At 34.1% G+C, this 26,070-nt stretch overlaps 1 protein-coding gene across 1 annotated transcript in view; it reads left to right on the top strand.

Moving 5' to 3' along the window:
• Positions 1-26,070, top strand: part of LOC109067362 (kelch-like protein 29) — a 120,776-nt gene that overhangs the window by 39,734 nt on the left and 54,972 nt on the right. Inside the window, exons 5-8 of the mRNA XM_042743169.1 lie at positions 1,199-1,678; positions 10,126-10,264; positions 18,783-18,979; positions 21,932-22,191. Of these exons, the coding sequence (XP_042599103.1) occupies positions 1,199-1,678; positions 10,126-10,264; positions 18,783-18,979; positions 21,932-22,191 (1,076 nt within the window). The remainder of the gene's footprint in view (positions 1-1,198; positions 1,679-10,125; positions 10,265-18,782; positions 18,980-21,931; positions 22,192-26,070) is intronic.

Consider the following 26,070-nt stretch of genomic DNA (forward strand, 5'->3'; position numbering starts at 1 on the left):
AAAGTAGGGGTGGGAGATATGACCAGGTAAATTTATTTCATTTTATTACATTATTTATCTTTGTTATTAAACTATTTATAACTAACTTTTTATATAATTGTTATTAAAATATGAATGAAGATTCAAATGACAAACATTAAGACAAATACAGTATTAGAAAGATAACGAATATTTATTTTTTATGTACTGGTCAATTTTGGCTTTTCAAAAACATACAGACTAGTGTAAAGAAAACATCCAAAATTCACATTTAAAAGTTTATTTTATTGCTTTGTGTATTTGCATCTGTAAAGGTCATTTCCTCAAAATAAGTTTTTCCTTGGAAAAAACTGTATTTTTTTTTTCACTTGCACCAAACTTTACGGTTTTATTCCTATCTATATGTTGATAGAGGGTTTTGTTCATCATTTGCCTCTTTTTATTCCTAAAAACATGATGAAAATTTATTTTTCCTGGCTTTCAACAGTATTTTCTGATAAATGGGGTGATCAAAAAAAGAAATATCCAGAATCCCCTCTGTAAAAACCTTTAACTTTAATAAGTCAAATGAAAGAAGAATTTTAAATTAAATTTTGAACCTGGCTTTATACAATGGTCAGATTCATTTTCTGGAAGTGTATTCAAATTTGTGCATATTTAATTACATAATGCCTTATTTGCATATTTAAACATAACAGTTCAGAAAACTTACACAAAAAAAACATATTAATAAAAGTGTGCAATGCTTAGTATAATCAATCAACTGAACAAGTATGGTGATGTCTATTAGTCTCTTCTAAACTAAACTAGAGGTATTTCGTGTTGCATGGTGAGAAAGTACCCTGTCCTACAGAAAAGCATTTAAAACTGCTAGATCTGATTACTTTTCGTCTCTTTTAGAAGAAAACAAACATAACCCCAGGTATTTGTTCAATACAGCGTCTAAATTGACGAAAAATAAAGCACCAACAGGCATTAACATTCATTTTTACCCTATTCACCTTCAAACGCATGCAGCTAATAAACTACAATGTCACATGAATGTAACTGTGCTACAGATGATAATCAGATGCTTTATTCATCCAAAAACAGCCATAGATCTGCAACTGACATGATCTCTCTGTAAAGGCAGATCGTGGAGAAATTTTATTAGTTCACAATCTAATATCATCATGTCACACGCTTCTACTTTAAATGGATGTTGTTTTGCTCTCTGCAGCTCCGCTATGGCCGCCGCAAGTAGCTGCTGCTGTCAGCCAGGCTGGACTCTTGGCGCACACATACGCCTTGCCGCAGCCGCCAGCATACAGCCAGGGCGTGACCGTCCAAGCACCCATCGTCGGTGTGACCCCAGTGCTCCAAACCCCTCATCCACAATTACCCACACACTACCAACTCCCACAGCAGCCTTCACAGCCAATGACCAACATGGTCCTCAACATGCAGAGCCAATCCCTCGCCGTCGGCGCCCTGCCTCCAATGCCCAACGTCTGCCAAGTCTCCCATCCCGTCCACACGGTGGTGGGCAACGGCCACTTGACGCATCCCATGGTGCAATCCGCCACCATGAGCTCCTCGGTTCTGCCCACCAATGGACCGCTGACGAACGGCCAGCAGGAAACCGCCAACACCAGCCTGCAGATGCTGAGAACGGTCGGATTAGGGAAATACGAATTCACAGACCCCTGGCATCCCAAAGGTAAATTCTATTTCAGCCACAAATCATTTTAGAAATGTTTACCTAGCTGTTATAATGTTTTGTTGCGCTCCTCCAGTCTCCGGAAGAATCCCTCACTATCTTCGACCTGCACAACTTGATGATCTTGAATATATTTATTACTTCCCAGCCTTTCACTTTCAATAAAACCCCCCAAGAGAAGACAAGTTGGGGTGGATTGCCTTTCTTTTCCTTTTGTTTTTCTTTTCTACCCAACCAGCAGAAGTTCCTAATGATTTTATGAATTAGCTCCTCTGATATTCGTCAGTTTCCAGGAACCATTGTGAAGATCAAATAGATTTACGGGGCAGTGGATACTTCTGCAAAATTGTTGGTGGGTCTGAAATGGCAGAAATAATTTCCATATAAATGGAAACCTTATGTAAATATAGTGTAAATGAATTTCAGTTCATATATCAACACAGTCGGGACAGGCAAGTTTAATGTACCATAGCTAATTTCTTAGGAATGATTTATTAGGGGAAATAAACTTGTGGCGTTTGATGTAACTTGAGTAAGTCTCAACTTTTCCTGTTCTGTTTTTTGGACTCTCATTTTTTATGTATTTTTTTCCATATAAATGGAATAAGATTATTCAAAAGAAACCAGTATATCGTTATTGTGTAATATTATGCCCTAAAGCTTTCAAATCACCTTAATTTTGCAGCCAGCAACAGGCAGAAATCTATTTTTCTATCTCCCTGTATTGAATGTCATGTTGAATCGTGTGAGGTATTAATCTTCTGAAGAGAAGAGAACATAAGGCGAGTTTGCTGCCCATTTATCTGCTTGTAATTGCTTCTGGGGATGATGGGAAATCAGGTGCCAAAGACTTTGTTCATTGAATATTGACATTTAACACTGAAATTTACAGATTAATAAGAACTGGACATTAGCGAGTACTCTTTCATGTCAACAGAAATGGCATCTCAGCCCATTTTAGTTTAATTGGTTTGTGAAAAGGTGGTGTATCGTACTAGAATCAGACCAAAATGTGAGTTTGCTTTAAAGAAGGCTGAAGAACTTTAAGCTAGAGTTCCAACTAACAGCTGTTTTATGAGATATTAATGGGTTTAGGTCATCATTTAGAGAATTAGCATCAGAAAATCTTTTTTTGCATATAGAAAGATGTTTGATTAACGAAAAATTGGTGTAAGATTGACGTTGGTGGTTTTTGTTCATATTTTTATATGATAATTTCCGAAAAACTGGCTTTTGCATGTTGAAAGGTATTCGAATAACAAAAAAATTGGTCTATGATTTATATTAAAACTCGAATATGAATTTAAGTAAAAATAAATAAAAAATTTAAATTAAATTATTTTTACAGCAAAAATGGTGGATGTTTTCAAGGATACCTAATGCCACCAGATAGATTATCAGAGCATATAAAAAATGTGATGCTCTAATGCAGACCCCGGCATTTAAATAGGAGTGTGAAATGAAAAGATGCATAGAGTTTTGGCCATTCTTCAGACAAAGGTTGAGACTTTGCAAAATGCATTTGAGAAAGTAAGTAATCTGATACAATGCAGGAGGAGCTGAATGCAAACTAATCGCATTCAAAGCAGACATGCAGGGATAGATTGGTGCACATATATTTCAGATAAAAGTGTAGATGTAGAAGATTTGGCCAGGATTTATCTATAAGCAAGGCTAATGTGTAATTAAATGGGATATGCTTTTATTTAAAGCAACTTGCATTGCATTCAGTGTATATGTTTTATCGGTTCATGCATTTCATGGGAATCAAACCCATGACCTTGGCGTTCTGCTGTTTGAGCTACAGAATAGAGTGTGGAATAAAGCTCAAGCTGATAATGTTGGTGCTATTGGACTCTTTCTGAAACGCAGAGGAGCATTAAAGAGCCAGCTCCACTTAATTTATTCAGTTTAATGTCAAAATTGATAAAAAAAAAAGAAAAAGAAAAATCATAATAGATTGTGCTGTCTAAAGACATGAAGCCTTTTGTGCTTTTTCTTTAAAACCGAACCGTATGTCTGCCTCATATATCCAGAGTTCTCTGTGTCTCTGTAAGTGTCAAGTCCAGTCTTCATTTCTAACCTCCATCTCTGTTTATCAAGCCCCATGTGCTGCAGTGTGGAAGCGTATCTCTGACAGGTCGGGTTTAGGATGAATTATCACGGCTTTATCTCTCTAAACAGTAAAAGCTGCTCCACACAGCTTGATCTGCTCCTCCTCTCCTCCGAGAACGAGAGAGCCGTCCATCACAATCTGACCTGATCCTGCTGCACAAACGCTGATTAGTTCCTTGACTTAGATTAGATGCATTGATTTTTAGTAGTGTTTGCCAGGTCAAGCTTTGCTGTTATTGCTTCTATTTAGAGTTAGTGATTTAATGTTTAGAATTAAACTTCAGCACATACTGTAAAGCAGTGCATCACGGAGTTGAGCTTACCTTAAATTGTGCAGCAAATTAAACACCTATTGCATAGGGTATCTCTTTTTCACCGCTTACGATATGTGAATTACACGTGCACTGCGTTCTTGTAAGTGTGTGTATATAATTGACGAAATCTAAAGTGAAATATTGAGGTTGAAAGGTGTCTTTTTATAGACGTGAGAGCATGATAATTGCTTCATACTGATGACAACTGTTATTTATGTAATGTTAATCCTGTTATGTTTATGCATATTGCATGATTTGCAATGCATTGCATGGATAATAAACTTAAAAAAGTCTTTTTAAAAAGATTTATGTTAAAAAACCATCCTGGAAGAAGTAAACTTCATAAAAGCTCCAAAGTCTAGTGAGCCTCCTAGTTAGGCAGTATTTAAGGTGCGATTCATACACAAGAGCTGTTCCAGGAGATAGGCCGCATAATTATGCCTTTTAAAACAACTTCCTTTGGAGAAAATTAAAATCCATGAATGAAGCAAGAGAAATTATTTTTAAATAATGCACTTAGAATCAATTTAATAGTAAAAAGCTTTAAAGAAATAGTTCAGCCTAATTAGTATGTAATGAAACTGTCCTAAACTGAAACAGTCATTTATGTAAGTTTGGGGTTGGTATGATTTATAATTATTATTATTATTATTATTTATTTATATTTATTTTTTAAGGATAAACACCCCAATTTGCTTTTTATACATATAAAAATTAATTAAAAATATTTATTTTATTCTTTTTATTTTAGTTTAAACATAACTGTTCAAAAGTTTGGTGTGTTCTTGAAAGAAGTCCCATATGTTCACCAATTATTACCAGTTTAAATAATTATCTATTTGAATATATTTCATAATGTAATTTATTCCTGTGATGCAAAGCTGAATTTTCAGCATCATAACTGCATGATCCTTCAGAAATCATTCTAACATGCTGATTTAATGCTCAAGAAACATTTCTGATTATTAACACTGTTGAAAATATCAAGCATAAATATTTATTAATTTATTTTGTAACTTTTTTCTGAATTCTTTGATAAACAGAACATTCAAAATAACATTTTCTGAAACAGAATTATTTTCATATATCTTTATCATTATCTTTATAAATAAATATCTTTACATTGTAAATGTCTTTCCCGTCTCATTAATGTGTCGTAGTTCAATAAAGTATTAATTTCATTAAAAAAACTATCTTACTGTCCTCAAACTTTTGAATGATAGCTCACTAGGTTCCAGAACAGAGTTATAGTGTATATTGTAGTTGAATACATTACGATTCAATTATGAGACTTCTGTAGTTATGTGTGTTTTTGTCATTTTGAGTTTGTGAGACTAAATGCTTCTAGCCACACAAGCTCAATTTCATGCATTATTGCTTTCCGGAACGTGTCAGAACCCAATTCCCAATGCAACGTGACTACAAGTCATATTCTGAGCATTGCCACAAGGGACAGTAAAGCAATCGTTAGCATAAACTGTCTTCTTCTGCAGTCACTTTTCTGTTTCAGGCAAACTGCTGTGATGGCAGAGCAGGGATTTGAAGAGAATCTTTAGGAAGTTGTTTAAAGTTACAGTTGACATGTAAAAGGCAGCTACCTGAATAATATTGCATCTGTTTTAATGTCATTTGAGGGAAATATCGCCTCCTTTTGACTGCTGAGATTTGTTTGCACGCTTGTCAAGTTTTTGAATCTGCTTATGTGTGTAAAATGTACAGTTTTGAGTGCCATTAGAATTCAGCATGTACAGTACAGATGCAAGTTGTCTTTCCTATTCAAACCGATCTGATGCTGTCTAATGCTATACCAAAACAAATCACAAAATGAAAACTTTTGGAAACGTTCTTTTTTTTTTTTGGTGTATGTGTTACTGTAAAAATCTGGTAACATAGTTGTTGTGTTTTCATCTTACATTGCTGCATCACTTATACACTAATGGCCAGAAGTTTGTAATAATTAGTTTTTTTTAAAATGTTTTTGAAGAAGTCACTTATGCTAATCAAGGCTGCATTTATTTGATCATAAATACAGTAAACAAAAAAAAAAGCAGTATTTTTACAATTTAAAATGTCTGTTTACTATTTGAATCTATTTTAAAAATGACATTTATTTCTGTGATCAAAGCCTAATTTTCAGCGTCATTACTCCAGTCTTCAGTGTCACATGATCTTTATTACCAAGGCAAACATTTTGAATAAAACGCACTAATGCATCATTCACAATAAGATCAGGAGCATGTGTAATGAAAGCATATAGAGTCAACATTAAATAAAATTTGAAGTATCATATGGAGAAAAAACAGCTAAAACTTTCTAAAGTTTCTCCTCTCTCACGTCAAGAGCTGCGTGCTTGACTTAATCTGAGAAAAAAGAGATCGTACAATAGTCTGATTCAGATAGCTCTGGTTTATATGCATGTATTCTGACCTTCATGGTGTGTGTGTGGCCTGTCAGAGATCGCGCTCGAGAACTCCTCTGTATCTATAGCTCTATTGTTTTCGATTCACAGCTCTTTTGTTCTGGAAGAGCTTCGGCGTTCTTTCCAGTTTCACTGAGAGAGGACTGAATTGTATGAATAGATTTGTTCTTGCCGTCTCACACTGTAACACACTAGAGCCATTCAGAAGCATCTTTATACCTTTTAAATGTAAACACAAAAAAATGAACATTTGTTGTTAATTTAGGCAATCTAAGATGTTTTTATTTTACTCAGTAGAACAGTAAAGAAGATCTTTAGCTGAAACTTGGTCTTTGGTGATTCATAAAATGCAAGTCAGCAGTTACCAGCATTTTGAGAGTTAAAGAAAGCATACACAAGCAAGACAAATGACGAATGCACGTGGCCCCTGATGGTCTTATGAAGCAAAACAACTGGTCTGTGAAAGAAACTAAACGTTATTACCTGTAATCCCTTTAAAACCCCGAAGGATGATGTTATGGATTTACAGTGAGGTCTTTTTTTTATTTTGCACTGGAGCTGATGATCATGTTCTCCAGCATGAACTTGTGCTTCGGAAGGAGCAAGAAAGTCACAAAGTGTGCTTGTGTTTTGATTAGTGACCTAGAAATTGTGCACAAGCTTCAATATTTCCTTTTCATTTTGTGCCTTAGCTTTTCCTCGCCTTCAGTTTTGAAAAGTTTATTTCCAGGAGCTTTTTGCACAAATGATTCATGTGCAAATGTTAATAACAATTACAAATGCCTAAATTTTCCTTTAAAATCTCCCCTCCTGGTCCCGCTAGACTGCCCTGTGCTATTTTATCATTATGGTCTCCTCCAGAGAACACTGACCCACTTAAATAGAGAATAATTTCCTGCCATCCTTGCTATCCCTGGCTCAAATTAATTGGGAACATTTTAGGCAGATAATCGCATGTCCTTTTCCTTATTAGTTTGTCAGACGTCTTCGGAACAGCTGTCAGAGGCGTGTGACGTGTTGCTCTAATGAAGCTGAGACGCTTACACCAGCCAATTATTCAAATGACTGCACGGAAAGCCAGCACATGAAATGCAGAAGTGACTTTGAATGTGTTTATTTTCAGAAACGTAATCTCCTTTGTTGCACAGAAATGGGTCTCGTCGTATATCAGCTGCTGTTTGTGTTCGCTTCTTATTAGTCATGAATACCTGTCATGATCGCGTCGTCCTGCTGTTTCAGGGGCTTTGGGAGGTGAAGTTATTCCAGCACATAAAATCATTACGCTTTGGGTTCAGAGATGATTAATTATACATAAACTGTGTCAGGTATGACTCATGCATATACTCACCTTATAATTAGAATTTGATGAGCATCATTTCCTGGACATGAGGAGTTTTGGACTAATCTTGGACCTAAAAAGACCATCACTGGGGAACCGTGTAATGTTTACCAGTAATATTTAATCCTAAAATCTGAAGGAAAAAAGATATCTCTATTAACTTTTTTTTTTTTTTAAATCTATCTCTATAAGCCTATTTTTTGGAAAAAAAATATCAAATTCTAAATTGTCTATTTAAATTATTATTAGAATTAAAAAAGTAATTGTTAAAATGATTACTATTATTATTATTAATCCTAAAAATAAGCTGTTTTAACAAACACACATGCAAAAAGAAAACTATTTTGTAATATTTACTATTAATAACAAATAATTTAAATGCATATTTATATATATTTTTTGCTTTGTGGCATTATTTTCATGACAATTACCCCCCCCCCCCCCAAAAAAAATATCATTACTGTACTGATGTTTTACTCTTTGATTATAAAAATTAATTTTCATTATTAAATTATTATTTTATATTCTCAATACTGTAATACAATTGTTTTTTTTATATATAATAAATGCCTTAACAGTGATGAGTCTTTCTTTCTTTCACTCTTTCTTTTTAAGCTATGCTGTATTTGTATTATTTAGTTTCTCTCACAAACTGGGTGTTTTTTTTTATGTGCTCTGAATATCTCATATTGTTTAGAGGCGATGTTGGTTTAGAAATTTAATTTTAGGTCAGATGGTCACAGCCACTTTTTCAGCAGTCTTGGTTCCAGAAGTATTTTTCCTGTTCATTATCTCCATAGGGATTTCAAAAAATTCTTCAATAAAGAGTTATATGAGTTGAACCAAAGCGATCAGATTCCAGATACACAATACAATACAATACAATACAAGCACAAAAGTGCAATTGTACAAGACTTTTTAGGTCAAAATAAATCCCCTGAAGCATTATGAATGATATAATCAAATCTGTTGTATCATAGTTGATTAACAAATGCGTTTGATGTCTGATGTTTTCTCCTAAGTATATACACAAATCCAGCTTGAGTGTGCATGGTTACATAATTCCTAATATTTTCTGGGAGTGAGCAGTTATTGTTCTCTTTTGCAGTCTGTTTCCATGGGAACAGCGACTTTATTAATTTATTTTATTCATATTTATTTTCATGTATTTTTAAATCAGTTTTTATTCATTCTTATTTATTTATTTAATGACAACATTGATTTTGCATATGTATCATTGGACTCAGGTCTCATGGTAAGTCTTTTTAGACAGGTGTATGCATTACAGTTAAAAATGTAGTTTATAGAGTTATAACAAATTACTAAAGAATACAAATATAGCTTAAAACTTAAAGAGGACCAATTATGCCCCTTTATATAATATGTAATATAAGTCTCTGGTGTCCCGAGAATGTGTCAGTGAAGATTCAACTCAAAAAACCCCACAGATCGTTTATTATAGCATGTCAAATATGCCTTTCTTTGAGTGTGAGCAAAAACACGCTATTGTTGTGTTTGTACCTTTAAATGCAAATGAGCTGCTGTCTCGTCTTCTTCTGGAAGGAGGGCAGAGAGGAGGACAGTGTGGTATTAATAATATAATAATAATAATAATAAAAGTTATACACATTACACACACAGTTTTCTTTTTTCTATATATATATATATAGATAGATAGATAGATAGATAGATAGATAGATAGATAGATAGATAGATAGATAGATAGAGATATAAATGCATATTTTAACATTTTTTATATATGTGTGTGTGTGTATATGAAAACAAAGCCTTTCTTTAGCAATAGTAACAACAATAATAATAAATCACATGAAGAATGTGAATGAAAGTTTTATTTCCAGAACACAACTTTTTGTGAAAGGAAGAGTTCACCCTAAAATGAACTGTCTGAAATGAACAGAACGAAGGGTTTGGAATGACATGATGGTGAGTAAATAATGGCAGCGTTTTTATTTTTGGGTGAAGTATTCCTTGAAATCAGAGCTCTAGACATCATACTGATGAAGTGCAGCGTTTGCTTCGTGGAATCTCAATGAAATGAGAGCGCTGACCTCTGCCCTTCACTTCTGTTGTTGTTTTTCCTTCATGCTTGATGGTTTTATTCCTCCATTCCAGCCTTTTACTTGCACAAATAATTCCCTGTTTTTCTTCTAATAATGATTGGTTTTGTCATCATGTGCTGTGTGCTTGGATCTCAGAAGGTCTGAAAATCACTGTTTCTCTTCTTTCTCTTGTTCTACAGAAATGTTGAAGGAATTGAACCAGCAGCGGCGAGAGAAAGAGTTTACAGACCTGAAAATAATTGTTGAAGGCAAAGAGTTTGAAGTCCATCAAAATGTTCTAGCTTCCTGCAGCTTGTATTTCAAGGACATGGTGAAAAGGTTTGCTTTCCTCCCGTCCTTGATCTCTTCTGTTCTTTTCGTAGGGTGCATTTGTCGCCTCCTTTTCCCTCCCCGTCTCTTGCAGGTCTGAAGACATCGGTTCCTGTCACAGGGCCAGTAGCCATTCTGTCTGTCCCACCAACCAATGTATTTCATTGCTGAAAAAGATCAAGGCATTGACCGATCTGACCCTTTCATCTCCATTCACTAAGTGTGCCGGTTTGCATTTAAATGGGCAAAGAAGTTCCATGACTGGGGGTTTTGGTTTTAAATGCTTTGTAAATGTCAAAACAAATGAAAGGCAGATTTTAGGGATGCGTCTGGCATATTGGATCAGTGGTGCGCTCGGCTGTCTGTGTCAAGTGCTTCGACTGGATGTTCTAGTCGTCCCACTTGACCTTTTACCTGCTGTGACTCGCTCTGTATCTCGGCTGAAATTCGTGCGCCTTCGAGATTAAGGGAGCTGCACAGATCTCGTTTATGCTTGGGGAAATTCTGTTTCTTGCCGACTTTGCCGTCTTGTATCGATGCTGATCTCAGCAGTCGGGTGTCCCGAAACCGTAAGACTGACTGGATGTTGTTTATGAGCAAAAACTGATACTGAACCATGTTTACAGGAAAAGAAATGCACAAGCCCAGAATCTGTTGTACAAGTATCAGGTGCCCTCCTGGTGAACCTGCGAGGTGAATTTTGTCACACATTTACTGCAGATTTGTTTTTTTACATGCAAATGAGATTTGCAGGAAACAGTTTGCGGTAAATTTGTGCTGCAGCAAACCTTTAAAACTTAAAATGTTTATGAGCATATGATACTTTTGATTGGAGCCTGACTTTTGTTAGCTAGCAGAAAGAAATAGTGGAACAATGAACATGGAATCAAAAGAACCTGAAACCTGTCTGTATAATAGGTCATGTCCAATTTTAATAATATTATTATTTCATTTTAACCTTTTTTTTTTGCCTAGACGTAATAGTCAGAATAGTATGAAATAATAGTCAGAAACATTTAAGTGGAGAAGTTTATTGAATTTTGTGTGCTTTTTTTGTTGAGTCATCATGAGACTTTTATGGCTCAAAAAAACTAATTTATTTTATTTAGAGGAATTTAGTTCAGATTATTATGAACAAAAAGATTAAATTATGATGCTTGGAAATATTAATTTAAAATCAGTTGAATGGGAAAAAAAATTAAAAGTATCTTAATTTTAATTCTTCTGTGTAATAGAGCATATCTTTTTTACCATTTGTTTTTCAAAGCTAGGTATTTTTTCATGTTGTTAAGTATTTTAACCCTGTAAAGCCTGACATATTAAAAAAGTTTATTGAATTTTTCAACTAAATTTTTGTTGAGTATCATATTAGATCCAACAGGCTTTTTTGGCTCATATAGTTTGATAAAGTGAGAATATAAAGGAAAAACAGCTCAAGATTTAAACTGAGCAAAAAAAAAAAAGTAATAATAATAATTTGGTACAGATGTTGAATATTTTAGGGACAAAAAGATTAAATTCTGATGCTTTTAATGTAGATCAGCTGAGGTCTTTATAACAGTATAACAGATCATTACATGAAATTATATAAATATCAGTCATCACTCTATATCCCCAATAATATGTCTTAAGTCTTATTTATGTCTTGTATGTCTTAGTAAGAGGAGATTGAAATGATCCAAACATGTGCAATGAGAACTTTGTGCAACAGTTTTGGTCATGTTGACCTTTTAAAAGCTTTTAAAATTTGTGCATCAAATATGATACAGGAGGCTTTATAGGGTTAATGTGTTTGCACGCATGTGTTGTTCATCTAGCCCTCTCGGCCTCGTTTTAGTCACATCAAATTAGACACAAACCAGGGCGCTGAACACAGGGAACAAACAGATTTCAGTTGGCTTGGCATGTGAAATTGCTGTAATGCTTTCATATTCCCGTCTGATATATATCGTGAAGCATCCACTCCAGCTTGAAGGCCAGATTGTGCCTGGGAATCTCGGCCGGTTGATTGTGAGTTTAGTCTGGATTTCAATTGCGGCAGCAATGAAAACTGCATTAGGAGCAATATCTCAGAAGTTGTTCTCAGTGAAGCACAAAATGTGCTGATGCACCTCACAAAGCGATTTGAGTTCCAGTGCTCTGGATGGGGAATTTTACACTCTCATTGACGTCTAGATTTTCTTTTTTCAAACGCAGAGGAAACTAGAATTTCTGTAAAAACCTATTGAGCTACCAAGGCAGCATCCTAACTGATCTGGTGCACATCAGCACATGGGACTCACAAAATGATTAGAATTAAATGAATAACAGTTCATGATTCACAAAAAATGTATCATGCATTTATACTTTGTGCATTATATATTTATTTATGCACATGTATTTATTTTGACTTAAGCTTTTTATTTTGTGTCAGCGCATACATTAATTTTGGTTCTTTTTTTCTCCATTTCTGCATTTATTTATTTATAAAATATTTGTTTATAACATTATGCATTTATGCAATTATACATTTATTTGTTTAGTAATTTACACATTTATTAAATTGTGCTTGTATTTATGGATTGATGCATTTATGCATGTTTTTTTGTATTTATGAATTTCTGCTTTTTATATTTATGTATTCATGAATTTATGTAGGCACATCTTATGCATTTACAGTTTTATTTATTTATTTTTAGTGGTTTATAGTAAGTATATATTATATATACACACTATTTAATTAAAGAAATCTTTTTCAGTTTGATTTGTTTTATTTATTAATTTTTTTTTATTTTTAATTTTTTCTCCACTGAGCTTGTCACAGTGCATTCTGGGATTGCGATCTAGCATGCATTCTGGGATGGCGTTTTGGAAACCAGCAAAATCTTGCACATATGATGCCTGAAGGCGGCTCATTAGGTTACAGAACAAATCCATACAAAGTCACATCATCGCCATTCAGTAGAAAAACACATTAGCTCTGTGCAGTTCTTTATCTATTCACAAAGTCGAAAATATGTAACCTTGTCAAGCAGTATTAAAGCAATACAGTGCATTTGAACGGACAGTTCAATCTAGTTCAATTTCATAGAGTTCAACTGGAAAGTTCAGTCCGACATTTATGTACATAGAACTGGCTATCAGCTAAAAATTCACACTACATTAAATTGAGTCAACAGTTTTGTTTGGCAGAATAAAATCAATGGCGTGTCATGACCCATAAAGCAGCAGCATACTAAACTGTTCAAAAGCACTCTTGCATTATTAATTTCTCATGCATTTCTAGTGGGAAAAATGTAAGCGGTCTTACACTATTTCAGCATGATTATTTGCTTGTTTACACTTCAGACATGCTTTATTAAAAATTGACTTCAGTCTTTGAACTTTAAGGGAAGATATAGAAGGCCTATATGATGAATATCAAATCTGAACGAAACATTGATCTTGAAAACGATCCGCGCATTGGGCTGTAATCTGAGTTTAATATCAGAGATGTCTGGCGGCCCTTTAATGAGTGAATCAGGCTGTCATTATCAGGGTGCCCATCATTTATATCAGTCAAACGGACCGTGTTTATCTAATCGTCTATAAAGAACACCTGCTGTATTTGTCATTCTCAGAGAAAACGTGCATTAAAAAGTGATTCATCCATTTAGCAAATCATGCACTAAGTGGATCTGCGTTTGGATGTAATATATAGCTATTAACGCCACCTCCTTCACATCGATACAAGGCAGCGCTGCTTATGAATTTCACAATATCTCCAGAGATTCAGCCTGTCTGCTGGATTTTATTGAATATTTGTGCTTTGTTTCTGGCAGTGCATCCATCAGGTTGCCACTTGCGGAGTGTTTTCACGTATATATTAGCATAGACACTTCGTTATTAGTCTGAGACGGATAGCTGGCATTGAAGAGCCCACTTTAGTTTGACAACTCTTGATTTGTTTTGTTCCATTAAAATGGACACTTAACTCAGACGTTCTAGTGGTTCGATACCCACTTGTAATTTTTTTTTTGTGGCTTTCTTTTGATCCTCTTAGCTTTTTTATGTCTGAAAGAAGCAATATAGGCATAAGCTAAAGTGTAATTTTTTTAAGAAATATTGTGGAGTTAATATAGTCTATTGTTTGGAGAGTATAATTATAATTTTCATGATTAACAATTATAAATGTAAACATTTTTTATGAATTTATGCCCATGCATTTATTTTGATTTCATTTTTAGTTTTGTTTATGCATTCATTTGATGTCATTTTTATTTCTTTATGCATTGATTTGATTATTTCTAGAATATTTAGTTTAATTATATTTATATTATATTTAATTATATATGAATTTATATATTTACACATTCATTTGTTTATGCATTTATTTGTGCATTTATTTTTGCATACGTGCTTTTTTGTATTTATTTATAAACTTGTTTTCCACTGGTTCAGTTGGTCTAGACTGATGGTTTAACAGGAGTTTTTGAGAGCTTTGCAGCCAAAGGACATGCAAACCATTGTAAGCTGATGCCATGATCAGCTAAAGAGGTAAATTATGCATAAAGCATGACTAGAAAAGTAGTTTCACCTAAAAAAGACACTTTACCATTCAAATTACACATTTGCACTAAAGATTTCACGAAAGCAAATGTTGATTAAACCGTGCTGAGGTGTGTAATCAGGTATAATGTTATCTGACAGTCTGCCTGTAATGTCAGTGAACACAGGAACAAAGCAAGCACTCACATTTATAGATTTTTCAGAACGCCTTTTCTCTCAAGGACGTAGGCAAATGAGTGTGCTCAACATTTCCTGGAAAATGGGAAAAATGGAAATTGTGTCTATTTTAGAGACCCCTGTCATTCTTAAAAGGTTTTTGGCCCCTTTGAGTGCCATAATTTCATCACTGTATTTTCCCAGTCTAATCAATATAATAGTCAGTGAATAAAAAGAAAAATTTTGATAAGCATTTAATTTTTTTTAGGCCAGACATGTGTCTTATACTAAAAAAAAGATGGCCAAAAAGCTATTTTTCTGAGCACAGGTTTATTGTTTTGCTTATTTATCCGTGTGTGTGTGTGTGTGTGTGTGTGTGTGTGTGTGTGTGTGTGTATGTATATATATATATATATATATATATATATATTTATATATATATATATATATATATATATATATATATATATATATATATATATATATATATATTACTTTTATTTATTTCATATATTATGCATGTGTTGGTGTTATTTTTATGATTTATATATATATATGCATTACTTTTATTTTCCATTTCATTTATTTTTATTATGCATTTATGTGTTTGTGTTATTTATCTATGAAATATTTTTTTTGTATGTAATATTTTTTTTATTATGCTTATAAATATGTGTGGACAAAAAAAACTCTTTTGTTTTCTATTTATTTAAGTTTTTATTTATTTGTTTCTTTGTGCGTGTATTTATTTATGGATTTATTTATAAACTTATTAATTTTCATTTTATTGATTTTTATAGATTTTTTTATTATGTATTATATTTTATTTGTTAGTATGTTAGTTTATTTGTTAGTTTGTTTGTATTTTTATTTATTTATTTAAATTGCAATGCATTCTGGGATCTCTATAAAGAGTACATGTGATGCTGCCGGAGAATATATCCAAAAGAAGGCATTTTGGAAATCAGCATCATCATTCAAATATTATGCACCGTTTCATTCTTAAAAGTCTTTTTCCCTCCTTTGAGTGCCATACTGTCGTCACTGTATGGTCCCAGTCTAATCAGTATAATAGTCATAGTCCGTGGACGAAGATTTTGATAACCATATAGATTTTTTATTTTTTTTTTCAGGCCAGACATGTGATCATACTTGAGAATAAAATTATGGCCCGAAAGCTCTTTTCTGAGCAGCAGTGTTTATGGAAATACTGCAAATGTGAGCGTGATCTCAGGGACAGAGACAGGGCTCTTTTTCTTTCCCACCTCTTAATGGTCAACTACTTTTTTGCCTTTGCTTTCTTAATATTTCTCCTCCTCCACTTACACCTGACACCAATAAACTTTGCATTTTTGTTTTTCTTTTCAGGAGTAACATTTCTTGATTTTTCAGCCACCGCCAGAGACACCCACCTCACCTCATACTCTGCCTTTTGCCTCCTCCAAGTCCAAGCTCTTATAACGACTAACGTCACCGTTCGTACGCAGGCCGTGTTGAACTCTGTTTTAGCAGGTGTTTGAAAGTAAATCCACGTCCCAGTCATGGAATGGTCCCTTTCCCTGTAGGATGGCTGCTGGTTCCCTGTGGCAGAACTGATTTTCTACCCCCTCCTTTCCTTCCCTGCTTACATTACGCCGTCTGTCTGTATGTCTGCCACATGTAGCATGCATTTGTCTGTGCATATTTTGCAAATATCTAGAATTTTAAAGAAATAGCTCACCAAAAAATTTTAAATGGACAATTTGCTCACCCTAAGGCCTTCCAAGATGAGTTTGTTTCTTCATCTGATTTGGAGAAATGTGTCATTTCATTACTTGCTCAGCAATGGATGCTCTGCAGTGAATGGGTGCCGTCAGAATGAGGATTTTTAATGATGGATTTTCTTACAAACATGCAGCTTTTGGCTACACAAGATGTTAATTTGATGGACTATTAATGTGATGTTTTTATCAGCTGTTTGGACTCTCATTCTGACGGCACCCATTCACTGCATAGCATCCATTAGTGAGCAAGTGATGTAACGCTAAATTTCTCCAAATCTGATGAAGAAACAAACTCGTCTATATCTTGGATGGCCTGAGGGTGAGTAAATTTTTGGGTGAACTATTCCTTTAAACACATGTTGTGATTTGAGGAAATGTAAATTGTTATGCTAAAATACTTGATCTCAGTTTTGGTGTAGCATTAAATTGCACCCATTTACTCTGCTTATATGACGCTTTTTAAAACACAACTCGATCAGGCGAAAGTGTTTGTTCTCCTGAAACACGTGCAAACACCCTTCACATTTTCTTACCTCAAAGCAGATTTTTTTTTTCTCTTCACAATTTCATTTGCTGCTGATAGTGACTCAGAAATTACACACTTCACCTTTATTGCGTGTGTCTCGAGTAGAATAGGAAGCGTAAGCCGAGGCAGAAGAGAGGTTATCATCATTATTATTATTTCCACCTCACTGCCATGTCTAACCGCTTGTTGGACGTGGTCCTCTATTAATGGAACATCATTATGAGCTTTTGTTTCTCCAGACACCTTTGTCTTTTTGTAGCATCCCTGATAATTAAGGTTTATAGGTTTAGTGTCTAAAGAGACGCACCCAAACAATGGCAAAAACCAAAGCCGCGGTGCATCCGTCTGCCAATCAGCCCTCAGCAGATATGATAAGCCAGCAGCCCTCTTCTAGACGGAGAGCAGCTCATCTCAGCAGCCAGGCAATCTGCACTCTCCATATGCCTTTAAACATGTATTATGCATGAAAATGCATAGCAGCTCACTCAAGTTTTCCCTCAAGCGCTGCTGTAGAGAAATGCACAGGCTTGACTTTGAGTCACACTCGCTGAACAGCTTTAGTTGATGCTCTTCCAAATGAGTCCATCTCACTTTGCGCTGCTTGATAGGTTTTTAATTGTTTCTTAAAGGAGTAGTTCACTCAAAACAAACTATTGTTTAATCAGCCTCATGTAGTTCAGTATGCTGTTTTATATATATATATATATATATATATATATATATATATATATATATATATATATATATATATATATCTATATATCATTATTGTAAAATCTTAATGCGGTGATGTAGTAGTGACCCTGTCAAACTCCAAAAAAAGACCATAAGAAATGCCTTAAAAGTAGTCCATACATCTATATTCAAGTCTTCTGAAGCAGTGTTACTTCAGTATTATTTATTAACTATTATAGTGTTTATTAATATTTCGAATTAGCTTTAATGTTTACATTTTCAGTTTTCTTTTATATTTTGAGTTTTTAGTAACTTGAACTAAAATTTAAATAATGAAAACTTAAAAGAAAAAAGTAATTTTACCTATTATTTTTATTTGGTTTTAATTACGTTTTATTATTATTTTTTATTTTAGTACTTCAACTTTATTTTTTAACATTTTAGTTGCCAAGACAGCATTTTTTTTTTTTTAATAAAAATAATAATGTATATTTTTAGCTTTTATTTTTTCAGTTTTCATTTTAATTTTAGTTTACACTTTTTCAACTAAAATGAAAATGAAAAATAATAATAAAATTTTTTATTAAATTTTTACTTAATTTTAGTCCTAATTTTATTTTTAGTTAATTGCTAAGGCATTGTTTCTAATTTTTTTTTTTTCTGTTTAAGTTTAAGTAATTTTTTTTTTTTTCAGCTTTATTTCAGTTAATGAAGGCAATTTTTAATAGTTGTAGTTTTAAGTAACAACAGCAACAGTAAGTCCATAGATATTTGTGAGAGGAACAGATCATAAGTCTGTTTTGATCTGTTGATCTGTTTTCACTGCTAGTTGAAATTGAGACACAACCTGCAGGTTTAACCTTCTTCACACTGTGTCCAGGTTATCGGGAGAGAACAGAAACGGTGAGAAGATGCAGCTGACAATGAGCAACATCAGTTCAGATGTTCTGGAGCTTCTCCTGGAGTTTGTTTACACCGGCTCCCTCATTATCGACTCGGCCAACGCCAAGACCTTACTGGAGGTGGCCAACAAGTTCCAGTTCAACACTTTCTGCAAAGTCTGTGTCTCCTTCCTCGGTAAGAACCAGACAGATGAAATGTTTCCCCAGACATTTCACCAAAGTCATGCAACTAATTCCATCGCTAAATTGCATGCATTTAACACAACACTGTATGCATTAGATTCATTTTCTGATGCATTGCTCCGAAAAACTTTTCCCATCATGTCTGGTCAAAGAGAGAATTAAAAAGCAGTCATGCAAAACTGCTTTTGGTGCAAGTAACCTTGAATAACATTGTGAGAGGACCTCAGGAAAGAAATGCTGCAGTAAATGCAGAACATGATTGTAGTTCTCGATCTCTCATGGGCAAATTATGCTAATAGGCTTTCTAATGAGTTTGTTTTTGTAGGTACTCTAAAAACTTGGAGTAATTTACTGGAACTTCATGGTGAAGCCGTGAGGGAATACACTCATTATTCATTCTGTCCACGTCTCACTCTCTCTTTTTGGATTCTGTTTCTCCTTTCAGAGCTGGAGGCTTGTGTTATGTTGATTGACACATGAGCACAACACACACACACACACACATGCTCTGCCGTGGACTGAAGTGAATCAGAAATACAGTTGCTCATTACAGAAGTCTTAATGACTCGCGAGCTGGTTGTGAATCAGGTATCTTGACGGTTGATATGCGGTAATTTCTAGAAATATAAATACATATATATTCATTTTAGTCAGATATTGCACCATATAGACTCAGAGGAGTCAATCCATACATTTTTAGCGTGTCTATGTGTGTGTATATATATATATATATGTATATATATATATATATATATATATATATATATATATTGATAGATATTTTTATTTATATAATATTAATGATAACACAAAAAAAAAATTGTTCTGTAGTTTATTTGTATAAATATTTAGTTTTCTTTTTCTTTCTTTACTGAGCCTCTTATTTATATCTGAATGTGTAAATAAGAATAATTACACATTATAAGTCAAAGTTAATGATAACACAAAAAATAATTGAAATGCACAAAAAAATTGAAATAGGACAATTAAAAAAAAATCATGTTCTAATTGTAATTTCCGTTTGTAGTTTTCATAGAAATGTTTTTTCAGCATGAAAAACACCATAAACATAAAAAATTGTTGCTATTTAAAATGTTTGAACTGCCACCTGTAAAAAGTTGGTTAATTTATGTATACAGTATTTCACAATATTTAATAACTTTCAGATATTAGATATCTTATCTGTCTGTCTATCAATCTATTTTCATTATTTTTACACCTGTGCAAAATTTATATTTTATATACAACATTTTAATTCATTAGTGATTTTTGGTTGTAGAATGCAGTTGTCATTCTTATAAATAATTGAAGCACACTTTGACTAACTAGTGACAAAATGACTATATATTTGACAGCACTTAACTGAATTGAGTCATCGAAATGCTTTCTGACACTCATGAATTATGCCCTTTTACATTTGCTGTTTATAAGGCATGCGCGAGGAATGTGAATAATGAGTTTAGCTTCAGAAACAAATAGTGGATGTCGGTGGCTTTGACAGCTCTGGTTTGTGCTTCTCTTCCCGTGAACCCCTGGGATCCGGAGCTTATTAATCTATCAACACCTCAACACCTATGAAATGACTTTCTCTCCTGTAGGGATCCGTCTACTTCAGTATACAAAAGTTAGAAATGTGCAAGACTGGCTTGAGACGCTCTTGTTAGCGTGACCACTTCAGATAAGCAATATATGCCACTTGAATGTGTATGAAAAGTGACTGCTCTCCAAAAGAGATTCTTCTTCAAGGTTTCATCAGCGGGAAAGAGTTTTGAGTTCTTACAGTCAAGATGGTGCGTTGAAATATTTGGTAATAGAAATCGAAGCCATTCACGCTTTCATAAGCGCATGTGCTTTTATTACATGTGATTGTGTTTTGAGTGCTGGGAGACGTGTATGAGTGGAGTTTTCTTTATGCCTTTATCCCGAGCTCGTCATGTACTGTATGCTTGATTTAATGCAGAAAGAAAAATGCTCACACCAGCAATTTCACCCACTTAAAGTCCACAATTACTTACAAAAAGCCTTTCTAAAATGTAAGTAAATGTATGTATAATATATGTATATATGTATGTGTGTGTGTGTGTGTGTGTGTGTGTGTGTGTATATATATATATATTCTATATATGTATATGGTATGGATATAAATATATATGCTAATATATTATATAATGTAATATATATACACTGATATTATTTGCGCTTTACTTTGTAATTTGGTTTATATAAAAGCAACATAAATGTAGATATGTAAATATATTTTGCATATTATTTTGTATTTTTAAAATGGCACTTACAAGAGTGTATATGTAACTTAATAATAAAATATTTAAATATATTAAAAATATACGTTTAATATAAATGTTTATTATTTATATTTATTTATTTTCATGTATTCAGCAGACTCTTTTATCCATTTTATTTCAGATTTCAGTTCTTGACCCACGACTTGCTGCTTACATGATGATATTATAATAGGATGTTATTATTATTTATTTATATATTTTATTGTATTTATTCTATTAGTTTTATTTTTATTCCTGTGTAATGTTTATTTACAAAAACTATTTCTATTCACAACATCTTTATTTATATTTTTTATTTGTTACGATTGAAGTAAAAAGGATAGTGTATGGGTTTAATGTTGACTTGAAGCCAAAAGTTGTGTTCTTATGAAGTAAGTGCAGGTTTAGTAGTGGTTTGTTTGTTGACCTTCCATGCAGTAGAAAAGGTCTGTGTCTGTCTGGATGAATCAGAGTCCCGGGTGAGCCTCCTGCCCAATCGATTCCCATGCTTGGGTCTTTTTCCCACTAGCTGCTTGAGATATTACACTCGCCTTTTCTACAGCAACACACTTGGATAAATTGAATCTTCCCAACACCTCTCATTGTTAGTCTGTTCAAGGTTTGTTTCCCAGCTCATGTGTGTACGTGTGCGTCTCTCGCAGAGAAACAGCTGACGGCCGCTAACTGTCTGGGAGTGCTGGCCATGGCCGAGGCGATGCAGTGCACCGAACTACACAACATGGCAAAGGCCTTCGCCCTGCAGAACTTCCCCGACGTGGCCGGTCAGGACGAGATCCTCAACATTTCCAAAGAAGACCTGGTCAGTTACATGTCCAACGACAGCCTGAACACGAAAGCAGAGGAGCTGGTCTATGAGACGGTCATCAAATGGATTAAAAAGGACCCCAGCAGCCGAGTGCAGGTAGGAGAGCAGAGCTAATCACGCTGGTTTGGTTGGTGCTCATGTAGAAATACACTAGAGCTGCTCCGTATTGATTCTGGAGATCTGGTTTCTTGCACAGTGTCCCTCGATAGAGAAGTAGTTCATCAAATGCTGTGCATGGGAATTTAAATCCAGCTACTGTCTCCTAGAGTTTTGGACCTTGTTTTGTGGCCTTTTTTTTTTTTTTTTAACAATGCCAATTAATCATTGAGAAGTTTATCACACCCGGTCTTCTATGTATTGTTTGTTTACCAGGGACATTCAGAGTAGTTTGGACATATCTAGTAGAGAAGTACAGTACTTCACAAAAGTTTGAGGGTTATTATATTATATTATATTGAATAAGATGTGACCCTGGTCCACTAAATCAGTCATATGTCACACAGGTTTTTTAGATTTTTCCAGAATCTATGCAAATCATCTACCATAAATATGTCAATACCTAATATTTCAAAAATCATTAGGATATAAAATAAAGATCATGTTCCATGAAGATAAATTTTCTATTGTAAATATTGCAAAACTTTAAAGGCATTTTTTTAAGATTAAGATTGAGCAGCCCTCAAATAAATGATTTTTTTTATCTCGCTGTCCCAGAATAAGAGAGTGAAATGTAAACCATGGCCTCGTCTGAATGTTGACCCATGTGTGTGCTTAACCAGAACTTCATCCTTTGTGTTTAAGCTGGATCTTTCATTGTTATACAGCACACAGAGATGTGTGTTCGGATCTTCTGTGGCCAGAAGCGTTGCAGAGCAGCTCTGATTTGAGAAAAAAAAAAAATGGAGTAAAACCTTCACATCTTTGCTGCCTGTTTGACAGAATTGCGAGATTAAATCACTGGTTTGTGTAGCAAGTAATCAATTCCGGGAAATGTGCTTCTTTCCTGAGAAAGGTCTTTTTTCCCTTTGAGGTGCAGTAGACTTTACTGATGTTCGTATCTGTCTGAGCGTTCAGAGCGGGTCTGAAGAGAGTCCTGATGAAACATTCATGATGCGGTGTGAGGAGATTACCATCCTGAGAACGTGCCGTCATTTCCTTATGTTAAATCTGCTAAAAGCCACTCGATTACACGCTCTTTTGTAGCAGAATGGAGAGAAACGGACTGAACGAGAGGCGTATCATCCCGCTCCAGCTGGACATCAGAGCTTCACAGCTCTGTGAAACCAAATGTTACTTCTCTTTACAAAATGTTAATGTAGTTTAAATAAAGTAGCTTTAGGCCAGTAATCACCAAAAATCTGTTCCAGACCACCATGGCTCTTTTCCAAAAACCTAGTGAGCATTTAAAGGATTACTTGTGTTCCTTACATGCAGTTTGTGCCAAAAGGTAAAATAATTAATGAAACATGGAAGCTTTTTCCACCATGAAATAATTACAAAAAATTGTTACTTGAGATACTTTGTATCTCAAAATTCTGACTTGTTATCTTGCAGTTCTTAGTTTATATCTCACATTTCAAAGAAACAAGTTTGAATTGTGAGATATAAATTTGCAACTGTGAGGGGGAAAGAGTCAGAATTGTAGAAAAAAGTCAAAAGCACCTTTTATTTTTATTTTTCATCCTGTCACAGATATTATGTAATCTTATGGTTTATAACTTGCAAAAAAAAGTCAGAATTGTAGGATATAAGCTCAACATATAAAGAAAAAAAATGTTTAAAAAAATTTTAGGTCACAATTTGTGAGGCATAAACTTGCTATTGTGAGAAAAGGTCAGAATTGTGAGATAAACAGTTTTAAGTTTTATTACACCACAAAAAAAAACAATCTATACACAAAAAGTTTCAAAAAAAATCAAAATTCTAAAAAAAAAAAAAAAACACATTACAAAATAACATCATTATATAATTTTTTGATATGTAATTTTTGTGTATTACAATATCACTATAACAGCTCACTGTGAGTTGGGACGGAGCCCTAGGAGGTTTTCTCTGGTGTTATAGCACTCGGCTAAGAGGCACACGTTACGCAAGCGCACCGCTAAAGAGTGTATTTTAAGTTTCTAAACAGTCAGCAGTAGTTGACGGCATATGCTATGCTAATTAAGATTAGCATTGGTTGCATTATTTAAATGTCAGCAGATGAAGCTGTGCTTTTAGCAGTTTGTTGTGTCAGACTTGAATGGAAGTGTTAGGGAGCTATTTTAAAACGAGCTTGTCAAGCTACAAGAGATTCACTATTTAAAATCATGCAATTACAGTCAAGATACTCAAGCAATTTTTAAAATGTTTTTCCCCAAACGTTCACTTAAGACAACAGATTTTGTTTGCGTGAATAGATTACTGTAATTCTGTGCATACAGTATACATGTTTCAGGATCGCACAGAGAAAAAGTACTTCTCTCAGAAAACCTACAAATAAAGTTTATTTTAGATGTTTAACTCTTTCCCCGCCAGCATTTTTGAAAAAAGTTGCCAGCCACTGCCATGATGATTTTGATGATTTTCACTAAAATTCACTACAATTTTCACTAAAATTTGATGGCCTACAGTATATTTTGCTGTATAAATATTTGAATATGCACCAAAATAAAGATCAAAGCCTCTACTTTTAAACCAAAAAATATGTTTTATTCTAGCTTAAAGCATTCTTTTTTTTATCAACACTTCAAATATAGGTAAGTTTCATGAAAATGTATAATTTTGAGCAAAAAGGTGAGAAAATCACATTTTTATCAAAAACTATATCTGGATAATATTCAGTACGATTATCAAAGTGCAAATCGCATCCATCAACACCTCCAAAGCTTGAACAGCCATATAGCACTTCCTGGATCATCGTTTTACTCTGTAACATTATGCAGTTTTCATTTATATGCTGTCTATTGCTGATGATCGCATTATTTATCATATGCATCTGTTTACATAAAAGATCGCTTGTTTCTCTGTCCTTGTTCACGTGTGTTTTTTGTTCAGGAGGTTTTGTACTCGTTCAGAAGATGTGTAATAGCGCCCCCGAGTGTATAACAGTGAAAACACGGAAAGCCGTAAAAAAAACTCGTAAATGGCTTGGAAGCGTTGTCTTCTAAATGACAAGATAACTCGTCAATGGTGGGGAAAGAGTTAATTACATTTTGGAGCATTGGGATTGCTAGACGAGGGCTTAATAAACTCATTTTTGTGAAAACCTGAAATTTGACTGTATCTCAAAATTAAACCGTGCGCATTCCAACTCATTTTGCCAATATGGGTCACATATATATACATTTAAAAAAATATTAAAAATATATTAAAATTGAAGACAGTTATTTTAATCATTTAACTTACAAATTTCACAAAATTATGAATATATTTATGCATGCGCATTGTATTTATTTATTTGCTTCCAGTATACATATTATATATTGCTGCACTTCTATAATAGTGTATTATGCTACTCCAGACACAGATGTTACTCCACTAAACTCCTCCAGCATTTGTCTATTAAATAAATGTGCTTTTTTCGAAGTGCGCGAGCCAATTGAGCCGAGTGTTTGGAGTGCGCGAAGCGTCGCTGTGAAACTCGCTCACATGGCATGAGAAGGAAGCGGCAGAGATTGATGCAGTGACCTTATGTTTATTTGGCCCTGCACTGCCTCCATTGAGAAGGAACTGGATAGGAAATCAATCTGAATTCAGGCTGAAATGAGTTCCTCTACTTCACGCTGTTCCCCTGGGGTTTAGCCTATGAAATCACAAATCCAGCATGGCACTGAAGCAGAACAAACACTCCTCCTTTATTTACAGTCTTTTGCGCTCTCTCTGTCTCTGTCTTTATTTTCTGCTCTTTTATTCTGCGTATCGAACAGTTTCTCCTCAGTTTGACAGACCAGTATATAAATCACACGCTGTAACTTTAAGGCCTTTTCTTCAGTG

The sequence above is a fragment of the Cyprinus carpio genome, chromosome B17 (assembly GCF_018340385.1).
Source record: "Cyprinus carpio isolate SPL01 chromosome B17, ASM1834038v1, whole genome shotgun sequence".
NCBI lineage: Eukaryota > Metazoa > Chordata > Actinopteri > Cypriniformes > Cyprinidae > Cyprinus > Cyprinus carpio.